Raw genomic sequence first — 14,434 nt, forward strand, 5'->3', positions numbered from 1 at the left:
CCCGTTGAAGGCTTTTGTTATCAGAACGCGGAAAGAACTGCTAGCCATGCCAGTTATCTTGCGGATGCTGCGCGGTGCGCCTGGGCCCCAAAGTCCGATGTCCAAACCCGGACACCGGTGGGCCCCGGTTAAAGCGCACCTTCACCGACCCCCTCCCGACTCCCTCACCAGAAATCGTCCTCGCTCTCCGACTCAGACGGCTCTTCCACCTCCATCTTATCGTATCCCTCAAACAGACCCATATCCGGACCACTCCGGCCTCCGCAACACGCCACCCGCAGCACCCACCCCAGCACCCGTCGACCGCGAGCCGCGTGCGCCGCCTGCCGACGCCGGCACAGCTCCTCCCCCTCCAGAATCCACTCCATCAGCTGCTCATCCGCAATATTATACCGGCACTCGCGCCGCTGCGCCGCCGCCAGCACCCGCCGCCAATCCACTGGACAGCCCAGCCGCAGCATTTCATCCAGCGCCGTCAGGGGCGGGCGGCCGCGGCCGTGGAAGAAGATGGCTCGGGCCAGTGCGCGGCCCGGCGGCCCCCACGGGCAGCCCAGTCGTGCCATGGCTTGCAAACCGATTAGATTGCCCTGGTATGCGGCCAGCGTGTAGGGCTCTCCACCGGTCTGCAGGGGCGGCGGGGTTGTGAAGTTTTGAGGGGTTATGGGGTGGGTGGGAATGGGCGTGGGGAGGGGTGGCGCACCGGCTTTGTACGGCACGTGTGAGCGGGGCTTGAAGGGCAGCGCCTGTGACTGTGACACGCCTGTGTAGCGTTGCCATCCCGGCAGCCGGCCGTGTCTCGGGCTGCTGCCCCGGCACCTCCCTGGCGAGTCAGCACCCGCGTCGCGGCCCCGGGACCTGGGCTGCACTGCACTCACCCGCATGCGATGCGATTTCCCGACACCCCGCGCGTGACAAGACCCTTGGGTTTGCACCCCTGACCTTCACCACATACCGTTACACCCATTCACACGCCAATCCCTGGTCTCAAACCCCTAGCCGGCAGCCCCGAATCCCCCCCCCCCCAGCCCCGCTCCTCCCTCTTCTGCCCCCCCCCTCCTCACCGGCACCGGGCAGCCGTCCGCGATCATCCACGCCAGCTGCGCCTCACTGGCGCCCGCGCCCGCCGCCGCCGTGAAGCACTCGGCGCTCCACACACAGCCCCGGGCGCGCAGCCAAGCCAACACGGGCTGCCCGTGCTGCCGCTGGGCCGAGCAGGCGGCCAGAATGACCCGGTCACTGTGCAGCTCCTGCAGCAGCGGGCTGCTACTGCCGCCGTGGCTGCCGCCGTTTCCAGTGTGCACACCATCGCCACTGCTCTTGCCGGTATTGCTGCTGGCGCTGCTGCTGACGGCGGAGGCCCCACCACCGCCGCTCCCTTGTTGCGCCGCGGCTGCTGCCACAGCCACACCAGCACCACCAGCAGCACCAGCACTCCCTGCCGTCCCGGCTTGCACCGCAGCGACTGCTGACGTTGCGGCCCCGTGTTGCCCTTCGCCGGCCGCTGACGCTTGCCGCGGCCTCATTGCCCCCTCGGCCGCCTGGCCATCCTCCTTCCGCCGGCCCACACCCTTTTGTTTCGCAACCTCCGCGCCCTCCGCGGCTTCCTGCATCTGCACCCGCGCCTGCACCTGTGCCTGCTCCTGCTCCTGCCATCGCTCCACCACCCATTGTAGGCTCTGCAGTGTGCCCGACTCAACCAACTCCTTTAGAAAGCCCTGTGGCGGCCGAAGCAGCAGCAGCCCGCGCCGCCGCAGTACCTCAAGAGCCCCCACATTGCCGTCAAGCGCGCAAGCAGCCGCCAGTCTCTCCAAAGCGACGACGAGCTCGCGACTGCAGCGCTTCAGCCCAGCCGACGCCGCCGCGACCTCCGCTGCCGCCGCTGGCAATGCGGTCGCCGCTAGCTCTGCAGCCGCCGCTGCTGCCCTTTGATTCCCGGCAAGTGCGCCCGCTTCGGTAGTCGACGCGATGGCTGCGCCTGGCTTGACGCGCGCCGTGGCTCGGCCGCTGCCACCACCATCGCCGTCGCCGCCTTGGCAGTCGACGCCGCCGCCATTCCCATGGCGACCACCGCCGCCGCCGCCGCCATTGCCGCCGCCGCCCAGCACCTCCAGGCAGTAGTCGAGTGCGTCCAGGTTGCCGCGCAGTGCCCGACTTGCCTTGATCAGTAGCTGCAAGCGAAGAAAGCCACACAAAGACGCACGCACGCACAAGGCTTGTCGAAATTTCACACATCATGTCTAGTGGCGAGCCTCTTGGCGCGTTGTTGGCTGCTGAACCTCCCAGCGTGCGCTACAGCCGTCCCGTCCAGCACGCACCGGCAACAGCCCGCCGGCTCCTGGCACCCACAGCGCCGGCCTCCCCGCACGCGCGCATGCGTTCTTCCCATGCTCCCGCCTACGCCACCCACCTCCTCTTCCATCTCGTATCCGCTTTGGTGCAGCCATCTCAGTCGCGCCCCCGCGCCCCACGGCGCCTCGGCCGCGGCCCGCATGACTGCCAGCCGCACCTTGGGGCCCAGCCGCCGCCGCCCCTCCGCGCCGCCGCGCGGCAGCTGCGCCTCCAGCCACGTCAGCTTGTCCAGCCAGTCCGGTGTGGGGCTGCCCGCCGCCGCCGCCAGCAGCGCCGCCTGCGGGTGGCACGTGACACGGCGACGATGATCGCTAATGGAGGATTGCGCGAAGAAGGTTGTACGGCAGTGCAAAGCCGCTCACCGAGGAGGAGGAAGCAAGCCAATGTACACGAGGCGAACAAGTTCAAGGGCCCAATACCGTATTACGACTGTCATGCGACCGTACGGCAGCGCTGTGCGGCCTCGCATACAATCTAAACATGCCCTGCCGCTTAGCCCCCGGCTGGTGTGTGACGGTGTGACACTGGTGCCCGCGGCGCTCACCAGGCATTGCAGCTCCTCGCACACCTCCACGCGCGGCCCCCAGCCAGAGCCGCCGCGGCCTCCGCCGCCACACCCACGACCGCCGTACGCCCAAGCGAACTCCCCGCCTCTCCCATCCCTGCATCCTCCTCTTCCTCCAGGCCCTCCTCCTCCTCCTCCTCCTCCTCCTCCTGCTGCTGCTGCTGCTGCTGCCGATTCATCCGCTGCCAAGTCACAGCTGCCACGCCTCGTCCCCTCCCGCTCCGCCGCCGCCTCCATGCCCTCTCGCTCCCCCGGCCCTGCCGCCCCACCGCCTATGCAGCCGCCGAACTGGCGCCGGTACAGGCGCTGCAGCGCCGGCAGCGGCAGGCCGTGCGCCGCGCCCTCCAGCAGCTCTGTGTTTGGCACGTCGTCCACTCCGAGCTGTGTGGCGTGGCGATGAAATGCGTGACACAGTAGCAGTCATGTTAGCAAGCAAGGAGGGAGGACGAGAGGATAGCTAAGGAGCGGGTAGCTGGGTGGTGGGGCACGTGGGATGTCGGCGGCAGCGGAGATCTGTCGGTGCTGGGTGGCCGTTGCCGCGGCAACGCGCAAGAGGCAGCCCCCAAGCGGCCACAATATCCATCCATTTGCCACCCGTGCAACAATACCATACGGTAGATTAGCCAGCCCCATCACCTCCCATCGTGACCGCCCATACAACCACCCGCCCCCTGGCCCACCCACCGCGTCGCAGCAGTTGGCGGTGGCGGTGATGAAGTGCTCCATCAACGCCTCATGCCCGCCGCGGGCCGCCCAGCCCGGCAGCGCGCGCCGGTCGTGCGCCAGCCGCTCCCGCAACAGCCACTCACACAGCTCCCGGCTTCCCGCCCTCGCCGCCGCCTTGAGCGAAGGGTGGCCTATGACGACGTGCCCACGCTCCTTCGCTAGCTGCGCGCACGCCAGGCTGCCGCCGGTTGCGGCGTCTAGCACTAGGTCAACGTTAACGTTCCAGTCCGGAATGAGGTCGAGCGCGAGGCACAGGTTGTCGACGCAGCCGCTGCGGGCGGTATTGCGGAGGAGCACCTGCCGATCGAGCCGGCTGAGTGCGGCGAAGGCGTCGGGGCGGGTCCAGTGCGCCGCGAAGGCGTGGTGCGGCACTGGCTGGCTGAGCGTGACGGTGGCGTGTGCGGGCGCGGCGAACTGCGCGGCCGTGGCGCTGTCCACCAGGCGCAAGCTGCAGGCGACCTCGTTGGGCGGCAGGAAGGAGGCGATGCAACGGACCACGACCGGAGTCCACACGCGCGAGGGGTCGGGGTGTGTACTGGCATTGGCGCGGCTGGGCCCCGTTTCGAGAGAAAGGCCCTGCCTCGCGATGTCTGGCGTGCTGGCTTCAAGATTTTGGCTTTGTTGCGAAGTCATCCCTTCGAGCAAAAACCGAGACTGCGCAGCTCCAGCGAATTGCCAAGTTGTACCGATGACTTGCTATTTTCCTACATGTCCCGGGAGCGTGTACACACTTTAAACTGCCGATATAGTCATAGCAGAACACATTCGGAGCTCCAGCCCGGTCTCGAGAGCGGCACTGCCGAGTCGGCAAACTGCAGTTATTTGGACTGTTTCGCCATTTGGCGACGCTGTAATGTTCATTTATTACAGCAGTGAATGTCATGTGCAATAGCGTTGTACAAAAACGGCAGATGCCCTGTGCCGCCACCATCCCCGGTTGAACATGCCCACACACAAACTCACACACACGTCCGCCACCCTTGACATGCACCCGTACATGCGTTCCTTCATGTGTAATCGCTACATGTCACTCCCTAGTAACGCTTGTACTACTTCCGCGGAAGCCGTGAGCTCAAACGTCTCCGCACACCCCTACCACACGCCTCTACCCTGCGCCTGTGCCTGCCACGACTTCGTGCAGGGCCCCTCAGCCGCTTCGCACCGGCAGTGCCCTATCGCCATGGCACGTATGCAGACGAACATGACACTCAGACACAGATGACAACAACTCAAGCACCTCAAGAGCACACCGAATTCCCTCCAAGCTGCAACCCCAAAACATTTCAGATAGCATTTATCGGGCCTTCCCGCCCCATTGCTCTATCTCCTACAGGAGGCTGCCTCAGCGTGACGCTTGTTCAGCGACCCCCTCCGCCGCCGCTTCACCCTCGCCCGGCGCAGCGCTGCTCCGCTCCCGCAGCTGCCGCAGCTGAGCCAGGAGCGGGCAGACCTCTCCATGGCGCCCCTCGCGCCAGTGCGCCAGCTGGCACGCGCCGCAGCAGTAGGTGACCATGCGGCAGCGCGCACACGTCTTCCCTGCCCCGGGCGGGATGAGCGCGCTGGGGCCGTCCAGGTTGCGACAGGCGGGATTGCCGCAGATCCTCGGGGCAGCCGCGGCCGCCGCCGCCGCCGCGCCCCACGACGCGCGATGGCTGCCATCGCCACTGCCACCCGCGCCCCCGCTGCCACCCGCGCTGCCGTTCGCGCCACCACCCGCACAGCCCTCGTCTGCCTGCGCCGCCTCGTCCAGGTCCGCCTCGTGCCCCGCAAGCTGCTGGCTGTCGCACTCCAAGAAGCCACACGCAAGCCGCCCGGGTATCTGCGTCGAGAACGACTGGTCGCAGTTACTTGGCATGTGCCGCGCACACACCTGCCTGACCAGCTCCGGATATGCCGCCGACGCAGCCGCCACCTCCTCCGACGTCAGCGGCCGCGGCGGCGCCGCCACCTTTAGCCACAGCCGGCCCCAGGTCCCGTCATTCGGGCCCGGCAGCAGGAACGGCTTCAGCCAGGGCCGCTCATCACCGCGGTCGAGGAGCTCCAGGGCATCAGGCGGCATCATCAGGAAGGGCAGGCGGTGCTCGGGGCAGTCATGGGATATCTTGCCGAGTCGCATCCACGGCAGGCACGCCGCCTCCACCTCGAGGACATCCAGCATCGCCCGCGCCACCGCCTGCTGCTCACCATCCGACAGGTGCCGCACGGGACCGCCGATGGACAAGCTAGGCATCGCACTGCTGCCACCGCTGCTACCGGCGCCGCTCCCGCCGACGCCCCTGCTGCTGCTGCCGCCGGCACCGGCGCCGGCACCCGTGTGGCCCTTGCAAGCTGCAGCTGCCGTCGTCGCACTGGCATGCTGCTCGCAAACTTCAGCCGCTGCCGCTGCCGCCACCGCGGGCGCGGGTCGTCTCGATGCGCCCGCAGCCGCCGCCGCTGGCGACAATGCGCCTCCGTGTACAGCAGGATGCACCGCCACCTCTGGCGGGCCACCGCTTGCGTGCACCCCACGGCGTCCGTTGTACACGTCGCCGATCATGGCAGCACGTCGCACATGCGCAACACACTCCGCATATAGAAGGACCGTGCCGGTCGACTGGCAATAAGCTATCCACTCATGCAAGTTCGCCAGCGCCTCTTGCTGGTGCGCTAGTGTGTACAACTCCCGCCGCTCGCCCTTCCGATCGCGGTGGCTGCCTCCGCCGCTGCTACTGCTGGCAGGTGTGCCGCCAGCGTCAACCCCGGCCTGCAGGGCAGTAGCGACCGTGTTGTACCTCATGAACGCCACCAGCAGGCTCCTTTGCGCGTGGAGCTGTGCTGACAGCAAGGACATGGCAACGTCCAGCGCTGCGATGGGCATGGCCAGTTTGGCATCCGGCGCCGTGGTGCATATCGCCGGCAGCGCCCAGAGTGCGAACATGCCGCTCAGCGATGCCAACCACTTCCACTCCCACGAGCGGGGTACCGGCAGCCCCCCCGCCGCTGCCGCCAGCATCCAGGCGCGGCTGACGTGAGCCGGCTGTAGCCACTTGTTGATGGTGGGCGGCTCGTCGCCGCCATCTGGGACGGTGTTGCGGGCAGTAGCAGCTGTAGCAGCAGAAGCAGTAGCGGCGGCCTGAGCATCCGCTGGAGCACCGGCCGGCTGTTGCTCCGGCTGCTGTGCCTGCTGCTGCTGGGACTCCGCAGTTGCCAGGCCTGTGCCCTCCTCTCCAGCCGCATCCAACACGCTTTGCACCTGCTCGATCAAGGACCCCAACACCAGCTTCCAGTAACACGCCGCGGAGGCCTGCACGTCCTGCTTGCGCAGGGCCACCGCAACACCCAGGCGCGGTACAGAGTGGAGCTTCACGTCGCCACCCGGGGTGGCCAGCTGCCGCAGCACGCCGCACAGGGTCGCCAGCAAAGGCACCACCTCGCTCATGTTCGCGTGCGTCAGCACCGCCGGAAACACGCCTGAAGCAAGCAGCAGGGAGCCGGCGATGTACATCGCCGCCATTACGCGCTCCTCAGCCCTGCTCCGAGAGCCTGACATCCCCACTGGCTCTGCTGCCCCTGCTGTGCCTGCAGCCGCTGCTGAGCTTGCCGCTGCCTGTGCGCCTGCTGCCACCGCCACTGTGCCTGCCCCCGCCGCTGCCGGCGCACCTGCTCTTTCCTCCGCCGCGTGGGCGGCAAAGGCCGTTCGCAGCAGCTGCTCCAGCGCCGGCAGCAGCCCCGCGTCCAGAGCAAACCAAAGGCTGTCGCTGTAGCCGCCTGCTGCTGTTGCTCCTGCATGCGCCTTGGATGGTGCATCAGGATCCGCGCTGCTGTCGCCGTGTGTACCTTCCCGCGGCTGCTGCACCGGCACTGGCGACTGCCGCGGCAGCCATTCTGGCGGCGGCAGGACCACTCCAAATTCGTTCAGTCGCAGCCGCAATAGCAGGCTTGCATCGTTTACCAGGCTGACACTGTCAAGCACGAGATCTTGTTGGGGGGGCACTGCGAGCAGCAGCGGCAGCACTGCCGCAAGCAGCCGCCACAGTCCCGGCAGCCGCGCCGCCGCCTGACGCGGCCGCAGCTCCGGCAGCAGCCGCACCAGCAGTCGCAGGGGGTGCAAAATGCTATGGACCTTCCTGCCAACGCCGTCATCGCTGTAGCTGCCACCACCGCCGCTGCCGCCACCTGCATTGCTACTGGCGCCGGCGCTGCTACTGCCGCCAGCAGCTGTTGCCGCCGAGTCCCCGAGCACCGAAGCCAGCACCGCGTCGCAGGTACGTGCCACAATGTCAAACACACACACTGGCGAGGAGGTGAAGGGGGACAGGTGCGCCGGGCGCTGCCGGGGATGCGCACCGGGTTGATGTCCGTACGGCGGCTGCGCAAACGGCAGCACGTGCCCGGCGCCCATCACCGTCGCCTGCAGCGCCAGCGCAGCCGCCTGCAGACCTGCTGCCAAGGTGGACGGCCCCTTACCAGTAGCCCCAATCATTTTGTGCCGCTGCAGCGGGCGGTTTGTCCACCTCAGCTGCAGCGCCGGCGGCTGCGGCTGCTGGGACTGCACTTGGATTTGGATTTGGATTGGCTCGGCCGTGAGCAGCTGTGGACTTGCACCAGCGGTCGCAACGCATGCCAGAAGGAACAGCTGGACGGCGGGTCCGACCACCACCCGGCGAAAGTCATCTGCCATTGCCACTGGGTCTAGTCCTGTGGCGCGGGCAAAATCGCCGATCGGGCCGAGCTGCGGATGCCGGTCCACACTGGCGCTGAGATACTCCCAGGGGCGGTACGCGCCCGCGACCAAACCATGGATCACGCACAGCAAACTTTCTGACGCGTGCTGGTGAAGGCCCCACAGCTCCTCCGCCGTGGCTGCAAGGTCAGGTGGTGAGCGGACGGCTATGTTTCCGGGGGGGTGGACCGGGTGCGAGCGCCGCCCGGCCGAGCCGCCGCTCCCGCCTCCGGCGCCGCTGGTGCTGCTATCAGCGCCGCCGCTGCCCCCATCGACGCCGCCCCTGTCGCCACCGGCCGCCGCCGCAGCCGGGGCAGGCAGCGTGTGCAGGTGATCTGCCAGCCGCAGCAGCGCCGCCGCGGCGTGCTCCAACACTTGGCTCTGAGCAAGCGCAGTAGCCAGTTCGGAGACCGCAGCTTCCTGGTATTCGCGCGACGATCCAACGCTGACAACATTGAGGATGTTCAGCAAATACGTCATGGCCATGAGCAGGCGCCGCAGCTCTACTGCCGCGCCTTCGCACGCGCCTCCGCTTCCGCCAAAGCTGTCCTCGCTGTCCCTGCTGCTACCGCCGCCGCCGCCACTGCTGCCACTGCCTCTGCTGCTGCCGCTGGCATCAACGTCGCTTTGGGCGATGGCGGCGAAGCCCTGCGCCAACACGCTGAGAACGTCCCCTCGTAGGAGGGCGGAAGCGACCGCGCAGGGGGAAGTGACCCCCAGGAGCACGACTGCGTTGCACACTCGCAACTTTTCAGCAGCTCCATGCTCCCTCAGCTTGCTCTCTACAGCCTTGCGCGTGATCACGTGTACGGTGTTCACCAGTTCATAGCAGAACCCCGGACAAGCTTGATTTAGGTCCTCGACAGTGGCCTGCCCATATATGGCAAAATGGCTGGCGATTTCTGCATCGGCTTTTGATACCAAGCGCTCCACGTAAGTGGGGTTGCTCGAAACCTGCCTGAGAAGTTGTTGGATGCGCGCGAGGCTTCGGTTCATTCTCGCTTCCACATACATTTTGCAAAGTTCACGCCCTCCCCTGGAGGGTCTGATTATGGCGCTTATGGCGCTTATGAGATGCTATCACAGGTGCATGATGAAACGCGGGCCACGATCGGTCCACCAGTCACGGTCCACGGTCCACGTGGCAGGGCGTGCCTGACGAAGCATTGCCGACGCAGCAATTTGCGGATCCCCCGGCAATAACAACGCTGTCGTCACACACCCGAGCTGCTGTCCCGCTGCCGCAGTGCACGGGCCCAAGTCAGCACCGTCCGAAACACACCCGCCACGCGCTCCAACCCCCCGCGCCGCCGAGCTCGCTCCCGCTCCTCCCTCCGCGCCTGCTTGCGCTTTGCCTTCACCCATGCTAGCACGCGCTGCCGCGACGCGTCTGAGGCGCCGCGGTGCTGGTGTTGCTCCATCCCTTCCTTTACGTGGTCCCAGTCCACCTGCAGGTTCGACGGGAGATTCGGAAGCTTGGGTTAAAGCCCAATCGCCGCATGTCGTGCATGCGGCGGTCGTAACTTACGCAGGTTGCCCTTGCACTCCCCGTGCCTCACTACCATGGCCTCCGTCACCTCTGTCACCTTCTCAGATTCTGGGCCGCGATCCATCGAAGCTTGGATCGTCTCCCACGACAGCATCCCATATACCGTACCTGCCCCCTCTCGATGCAGCGCGGCTTCTCCTCCATCCCATCATGTCTCAGGTCTCAACGACCCAACCCAGATCCCACGGAAGCAAAACACGCATACAAAATACACATGCGCATGCACCGCTCACCTGCCCCACGAGCCCCAGGTCCAGCAGCGCCTGCAGCCCGGGCAGCCGGTCCTCGCCCGGCCGCCCCGCCGCCAGCGCCGCCCGCAGAAGCACCGACGGCACACACGGCACCCCCTGGCGCCAGCGGCAGCGGCTGCTGTAGCTGCCGCCGGCCACCCGTGTGCCATCATCGCCACGGCCCATGTCGCCATAGGCGTACCCACCACCGCCACAAGCTTCCCCGAGGATGCCAGCAGCAATACTGCCGCCACCACCGGCGCCGCAGTTCTGGGTGTCTGTATCCGCGCCACGTGCTCTTCCTCCAGTCCCAGCCTTAGCGCCATTCCGAATCCCGGCCTCAGTTTCAGTCACGGCCTCGGTCCCGGAGGCCGCCGCCGCCGACGGCGGCGCGACGCGGCGCAGGCGCTGCAGGCAGCGCAGCATGGCTACATCGGACACGGCAGCTGCGCGGACGTAAGGCTCGCCGTCGCACTGCGCATGTGTGTTGTGGAAGGGAACAAGCAAAGACAGTGCGCGCGCGCGTGTGTGAGTATACGTGGCGGAAGGCGGTCTGTCAGGTCACAGGTGGGCAGTTGCGGCCGCAATCAAACCGCAGCTTGCTGATGTGCTTCCTGGTAACCCGCCTCGTCGTCCTTTGCTAGCGCTCCTCACGCTGCGACACCAAAAGCAGGGCAAGCCTGCCATCAGCATTTCCAGCCCTGCTTCCCGCTCACCGGCACGGGACAGCCGTCCGCGACCATCCACGCCAGCTGTGCCTCACTGGCGCCCGCGCCCGCCGCCTCATTGAAACACACCGCCCGCCATGGCAGGCTGTAGCACTGCCGCAAGTGCTGCAGCCAGCGCCAGCCGTCGCGGCGCGCCGCCGCCCGCCCCATGAGCACGGCTGCGTACGGCTGGACCCGTGGGCCCTGCCCCGCCGCCAGCCACTCGAACACCTGCAGGCTACAATCCGGCTGCAATACCATCTCGCACAGGAGCCACGCTCCGGCGGCGCCGCAGGGCGCGGCGCCCAGCCCGAGCTCCTCCGGTGGGTTGCGGTGGCTGCCCAAGGCCAGCACCGGCGTCTGCATCGGCGAGAGAGCAACTGTACTAGTGACAGCTGAAGCGATTGCACCGGTCGTGGAAGTTGCGGCAATTGCGGTACTTGTCGCGGCGATTGCGGTTGTGGCGGTTGCAGCTCCGGCTGCTGCTGTTGTCGCCGCTGCTGCCGCTGCTGCTGTCGCAGCTGCTGCCACTGCTACTTTTACTGGTGATGCGTCTGCTCTAGCCGCACTCGTAGCGCCCGCATCCGCCGTTGCGGCCGACGCAATGGCTACCGCGCTGTGGCTGCTGCTGCTGCCGCTGGTACTCATGATGTCGGCGGGAGGATCGGGAGTGGCCACGGCTGCGCCGGCCGGGGCACGCTGCTCCTCCCCGTCACCTCCAGTCCCTGGCACGCCTGGCGCACCGCCGCCACCAGCCGCGACGCCGCCGGCAGCAGCGGCAGCACCCGCTGCACCTGACGGCCCCGGGTCGGTGCGGGCTGGCGCGTGCGCGGCCACCTCGCCCTGGCCCAGCCGCCGCTCCCCGCCTGGCCTCAGGCCGTGGACAACCGTCACCCGCCAGAACGTACCGGCACCGTTGGCGCTAACGCCAGCCCGCGCCCCGCCACCGCCTCCGCCTCCACCTCCGCCTCCAGCTCGTCCGCCGCCACCTCGTGGTGCGCCGTCGCCGCCCGCCGCCGCTGCCGCGCACCGCGCCAGCAGCTTCCTCAGCAGCCCCCACTGCCCGCCCTGCGTCGCCCGCAACAGCACCAGGCGCGGCACGCACGCGTCCAGCCGCACCATACCCAGCTGATGCAGATACTCCAACGCCTCCCAGTTCCCGGCGTACGCGGCCGCGGACACCACATCCACGCCCATAGCCATCTCGTGCTGCTCGTGTAGGAACCGGAGCCGCGCCGCCGGGCCGTCGGCTGCGGCAGCGGCCCCTGCATCCGCCGCCGCGCCGTCCGGTGCGGCCCCCAGCGCGCCCGCAGCCACGCCCGCTGCGGGCTCCATGCCCGCAGCGTCGGCAGCAGCTCCCGCCAGGCCTGCCGCGCCTGGTCCATCACGTGCACCCACCGCCGTCGCCGCCGCCGCCCCAGCCGCACCGCTGCCCCCGGGGCGCACACGCCGCACCACTTCAATGCCCACCAGGGTCTGGCGCCGGAAGCGCCGCTCATGCAGCACCTCGAACTTGTCGCGCCAGTCGGGCGTGGGCGAGGCGGCGGCGGCGGCGATGAGCCAGAGCCGCGCGAGCGGGTTGGTGAGACAGCAGCCGCCGTGGCGCCCCAACAGGAGCTCAAAGGTTCCAGCGTCGCAGACCTCCGCCGCGCCCTGTGAATGGCATGTCCACCAAGATGTCCACGCACGCTAAACAGCTGTGGTTTGCCCCGGCAGCAAGCTTCGGTGGTGGTGCGGAACAGGTGTGATTTGTTGCTCCGAGAAACGCAGTCTTTGCGGTCCCTGCAGTGTCCTGCGGTCCCTGCAGCAGCCCCTCGACCTACCCGCAACAGGCCCAGCGCCGCGTCCTCCTGCAATGCCGGAGTCCCTGGTGTCAGCCACAGGCCCTCACGACCGGCCGGCGTTGCCATCTGTGAGTGCATGCATTCAAGGTTTTCGGGCATGATACGGTCAGCCACCCGCGAAGATCATCACCAGCCCTATCCTGGAGCACTGCCGCCACCTCCCCGTCCATCACGTAGCTACCTGACGCGCCCATGCCAATGCCTCTCAACGCCACAGCAACACTTCACGCTTGCAACCTTGTCACAATCCATGTATTGCCGTACAAATCCCGGCAAACCGCGCCACACGTCACACGTCACACAAGTCCCCACCTGTTCCGCCAGGTCAGTCAGGCCGCCGCGCACCGCCGCCGCGGGGCACAGGCCGCTGCAGGCCAGCTCATCAGGCTGCAGGCCCGCCGACCGCTTCCGCTCCCGCCGCAGCAGCCACTCGCACACGTCCCGCCGGCCCGCCTCCGCCGCAGCCACGAAGGCGTCCACCGCGCTGAGCTTCAACTCCCACTCCGGTTGCTCCGGCCGCGCCTGCTCAACCTGCTTCAGTTTCTGCCTCTGCTCCTTCCCTTTACGTTTGGGTTGTGACTGGGGCTGTCGCTGCTGTTGCTGTCGCTGCTGTTGCTGTTGCAGTTGTTGCTGTTGCTGCTGGCAGCGCTGATACTGCTCGTGCGGCTGGTAGTGCTGTTGGTTCTGGTGGTCGGCCTGGCTCTGGCCATGCTGCTGCTGCTGCTGCTGCTGCTGCTGCTGGTGCTGCGGCGGCGGCCCATCCATCAGGAGCTGCAGTGCTGCCAGGTGGCCCCTGCCGGCGGCTGCGGCCAGCACCGCCGGCTTCACCGCAAGCGGGTCATGCCGCAGCAGCAGTGGAAGGAGCAGCCCCAAGTTTGACACATCGCCCGTCAAAGACGTGAGCCGCAGCAGCTCTCGCCTCTCCCAGCGGCTGAGTGCGGTGAAGGCGTCGGGGCGGGTCCAGTGCGCCGCGAAGGCGTGGTGCGGCACTGGCTGGCTGAGCGTGACGGTGGCGTGTGCGGGCGCGGCGAACTGCGCGGCCGTGGCGCTGTCCACCAGGCGCAAGCTGCAGGCGACCTCGTTGGGCGGCAGGAAGGAGGCGATGCAGCGGACCACGACCGGAGTCCACACGCGCGAGGGGTCGGGGCCGCACCGGTTTGTGGGGCTGGTCGGCAACTGAGCCAGCGAAGCCTGGTCGCTTGAGGCCATTTCCAAAGCTTCCTGCTAGGTAACGGATGTGTATAAGGCCCAGCACTGGCCTCGCCAGGGTACCAGCAATAAAACTCGGCGTTTTATTTTAGCATGTAGCCTTTAGGCCGAACGACCCGGGCGAGTGCGGTCTTTCTTCAAAGGACTCCAACAACAGGAGCTGTTTTACTCGCAACTAGCAAACTTCTGCGAGGATGCGTCGCTAGAGGATGCGTCGCAACCCAAACTAGCGAGTGCATGGTTCAGGTAGACGCTGAACAAATGAGTTGAGCAGTGGAAGTGGTGCACTGTGCGGCTTTGGCGACTAGAAGGTGTAAGACTCGGACAGCAGGCCGGATTCTAGTAAAGGGATGAATCTGTCGAAGGGATGGGGCGCGGTTTCAGGCCGGTTTTTCTAACAGTACGGGTCGTCGAAAGCCTACGAGTGGCTTGAAGTTTAGCTTTGAGTTTTGCCCGGCGCCTGCAACGAAGCGGGAGGCCATAGCTAGCCGCGTCAGAGCTGCTACGCCAGTTCATCTGCAGGGCAGGCAGTGCACATACGGGCGCCGTGAAA

General features: G+C 67.1%; 3 protein-coding genes across 3 annotated transcripts; all 3 read right to left on the reverse strand.

The window, feature by feature from the left end:
- Positions 1–49: 49 nt before the first annotated feature.
- On the reverse strand, positions 50–4,425 carry CHLRE_10g428706v5 (uncharacterized protein). The gene is made up of 5 exons (XM_043066601.1): positions 3,599–4,425; positions 2,894–3,295; positions 2,408–2,626; positions 1,062–2,168; positions 50–623 (listed from the first exon to the last, which is right to left on the reverse strand). The coding sequence occupies exons 1-5, from the start codon at positions 4,271–4,273 to the stop codon at positions 165–167; spliced, it is 2,862 nt and encodes a 953-aa protein (XP_042919998.1). The 5' UTR covers positions 4,274–4,425; the 3' UTR covers positions 50–164.
- A 67-nt stretch (positions 4,426–4,492) lies between these two features.
- On the reverse strand, positions 4,493–8,935 carry CHLRE_10g428720v5 (uncharacterized protein). The gene has a single exon (XM_043066602.1). The coding sequence runs from the start codon at positions 8,826–8,828 to the stop codon at positions 4,983–4,985; it is 3,846 nt and encodes a 1,281-aa protein (XP_042919999.1). The 5' UTR covers positions 8,829–8,935; the 3' UTR covers positions 4,493–4,982.
- A 104-nt stretch (positions 8,936–9,039) lies between these two features.
- On the reverse strand, positions 9,040–14,285 carry CHLRE_10g428734v5 (uncharacterized protein). The gene is made up of 5 exons (XM_043066603.1): positions 12,985–14,285; positions 12,652–12,738; positions 10,838–12,481; positions 10,125–10,595; positions 9,040–9,790 (listed from the first exon to the last, which is right to left on the reverse strand). The coding sequence occupies exons 1-5, from the start codon at positions 13,879–13,881 to the stop codon at positions 9,557–9,559; spliced, it is 3,333 nt and encodes a 1,110-aa protein (XP_042920000.1). The 5' UTR covers positions 13,882–14,285; the 3' UTR covers positions 9,040–9,556.
- Between the last annotated feature and the right edge of the window lie 149 nt (positions 14,286–14,434).

Source organism: Chlamydomonas reinhardtii, chromosome 10, assembly GCF_000002595.2.
Source record: "Chlamydomonas reinhardtii strain CC-503 cw92 mt+ chromosome 10, whole genome shotgun sequence".
Classification (NCBI taxonomy): Eukaryota; Viridiplantae; Chlorophyta; class Chlorophyceae; order Chlamydomonadales; family Chlamydomonadaceae; genus Chlamydomonas; species Chlamydomonas reinhardtii.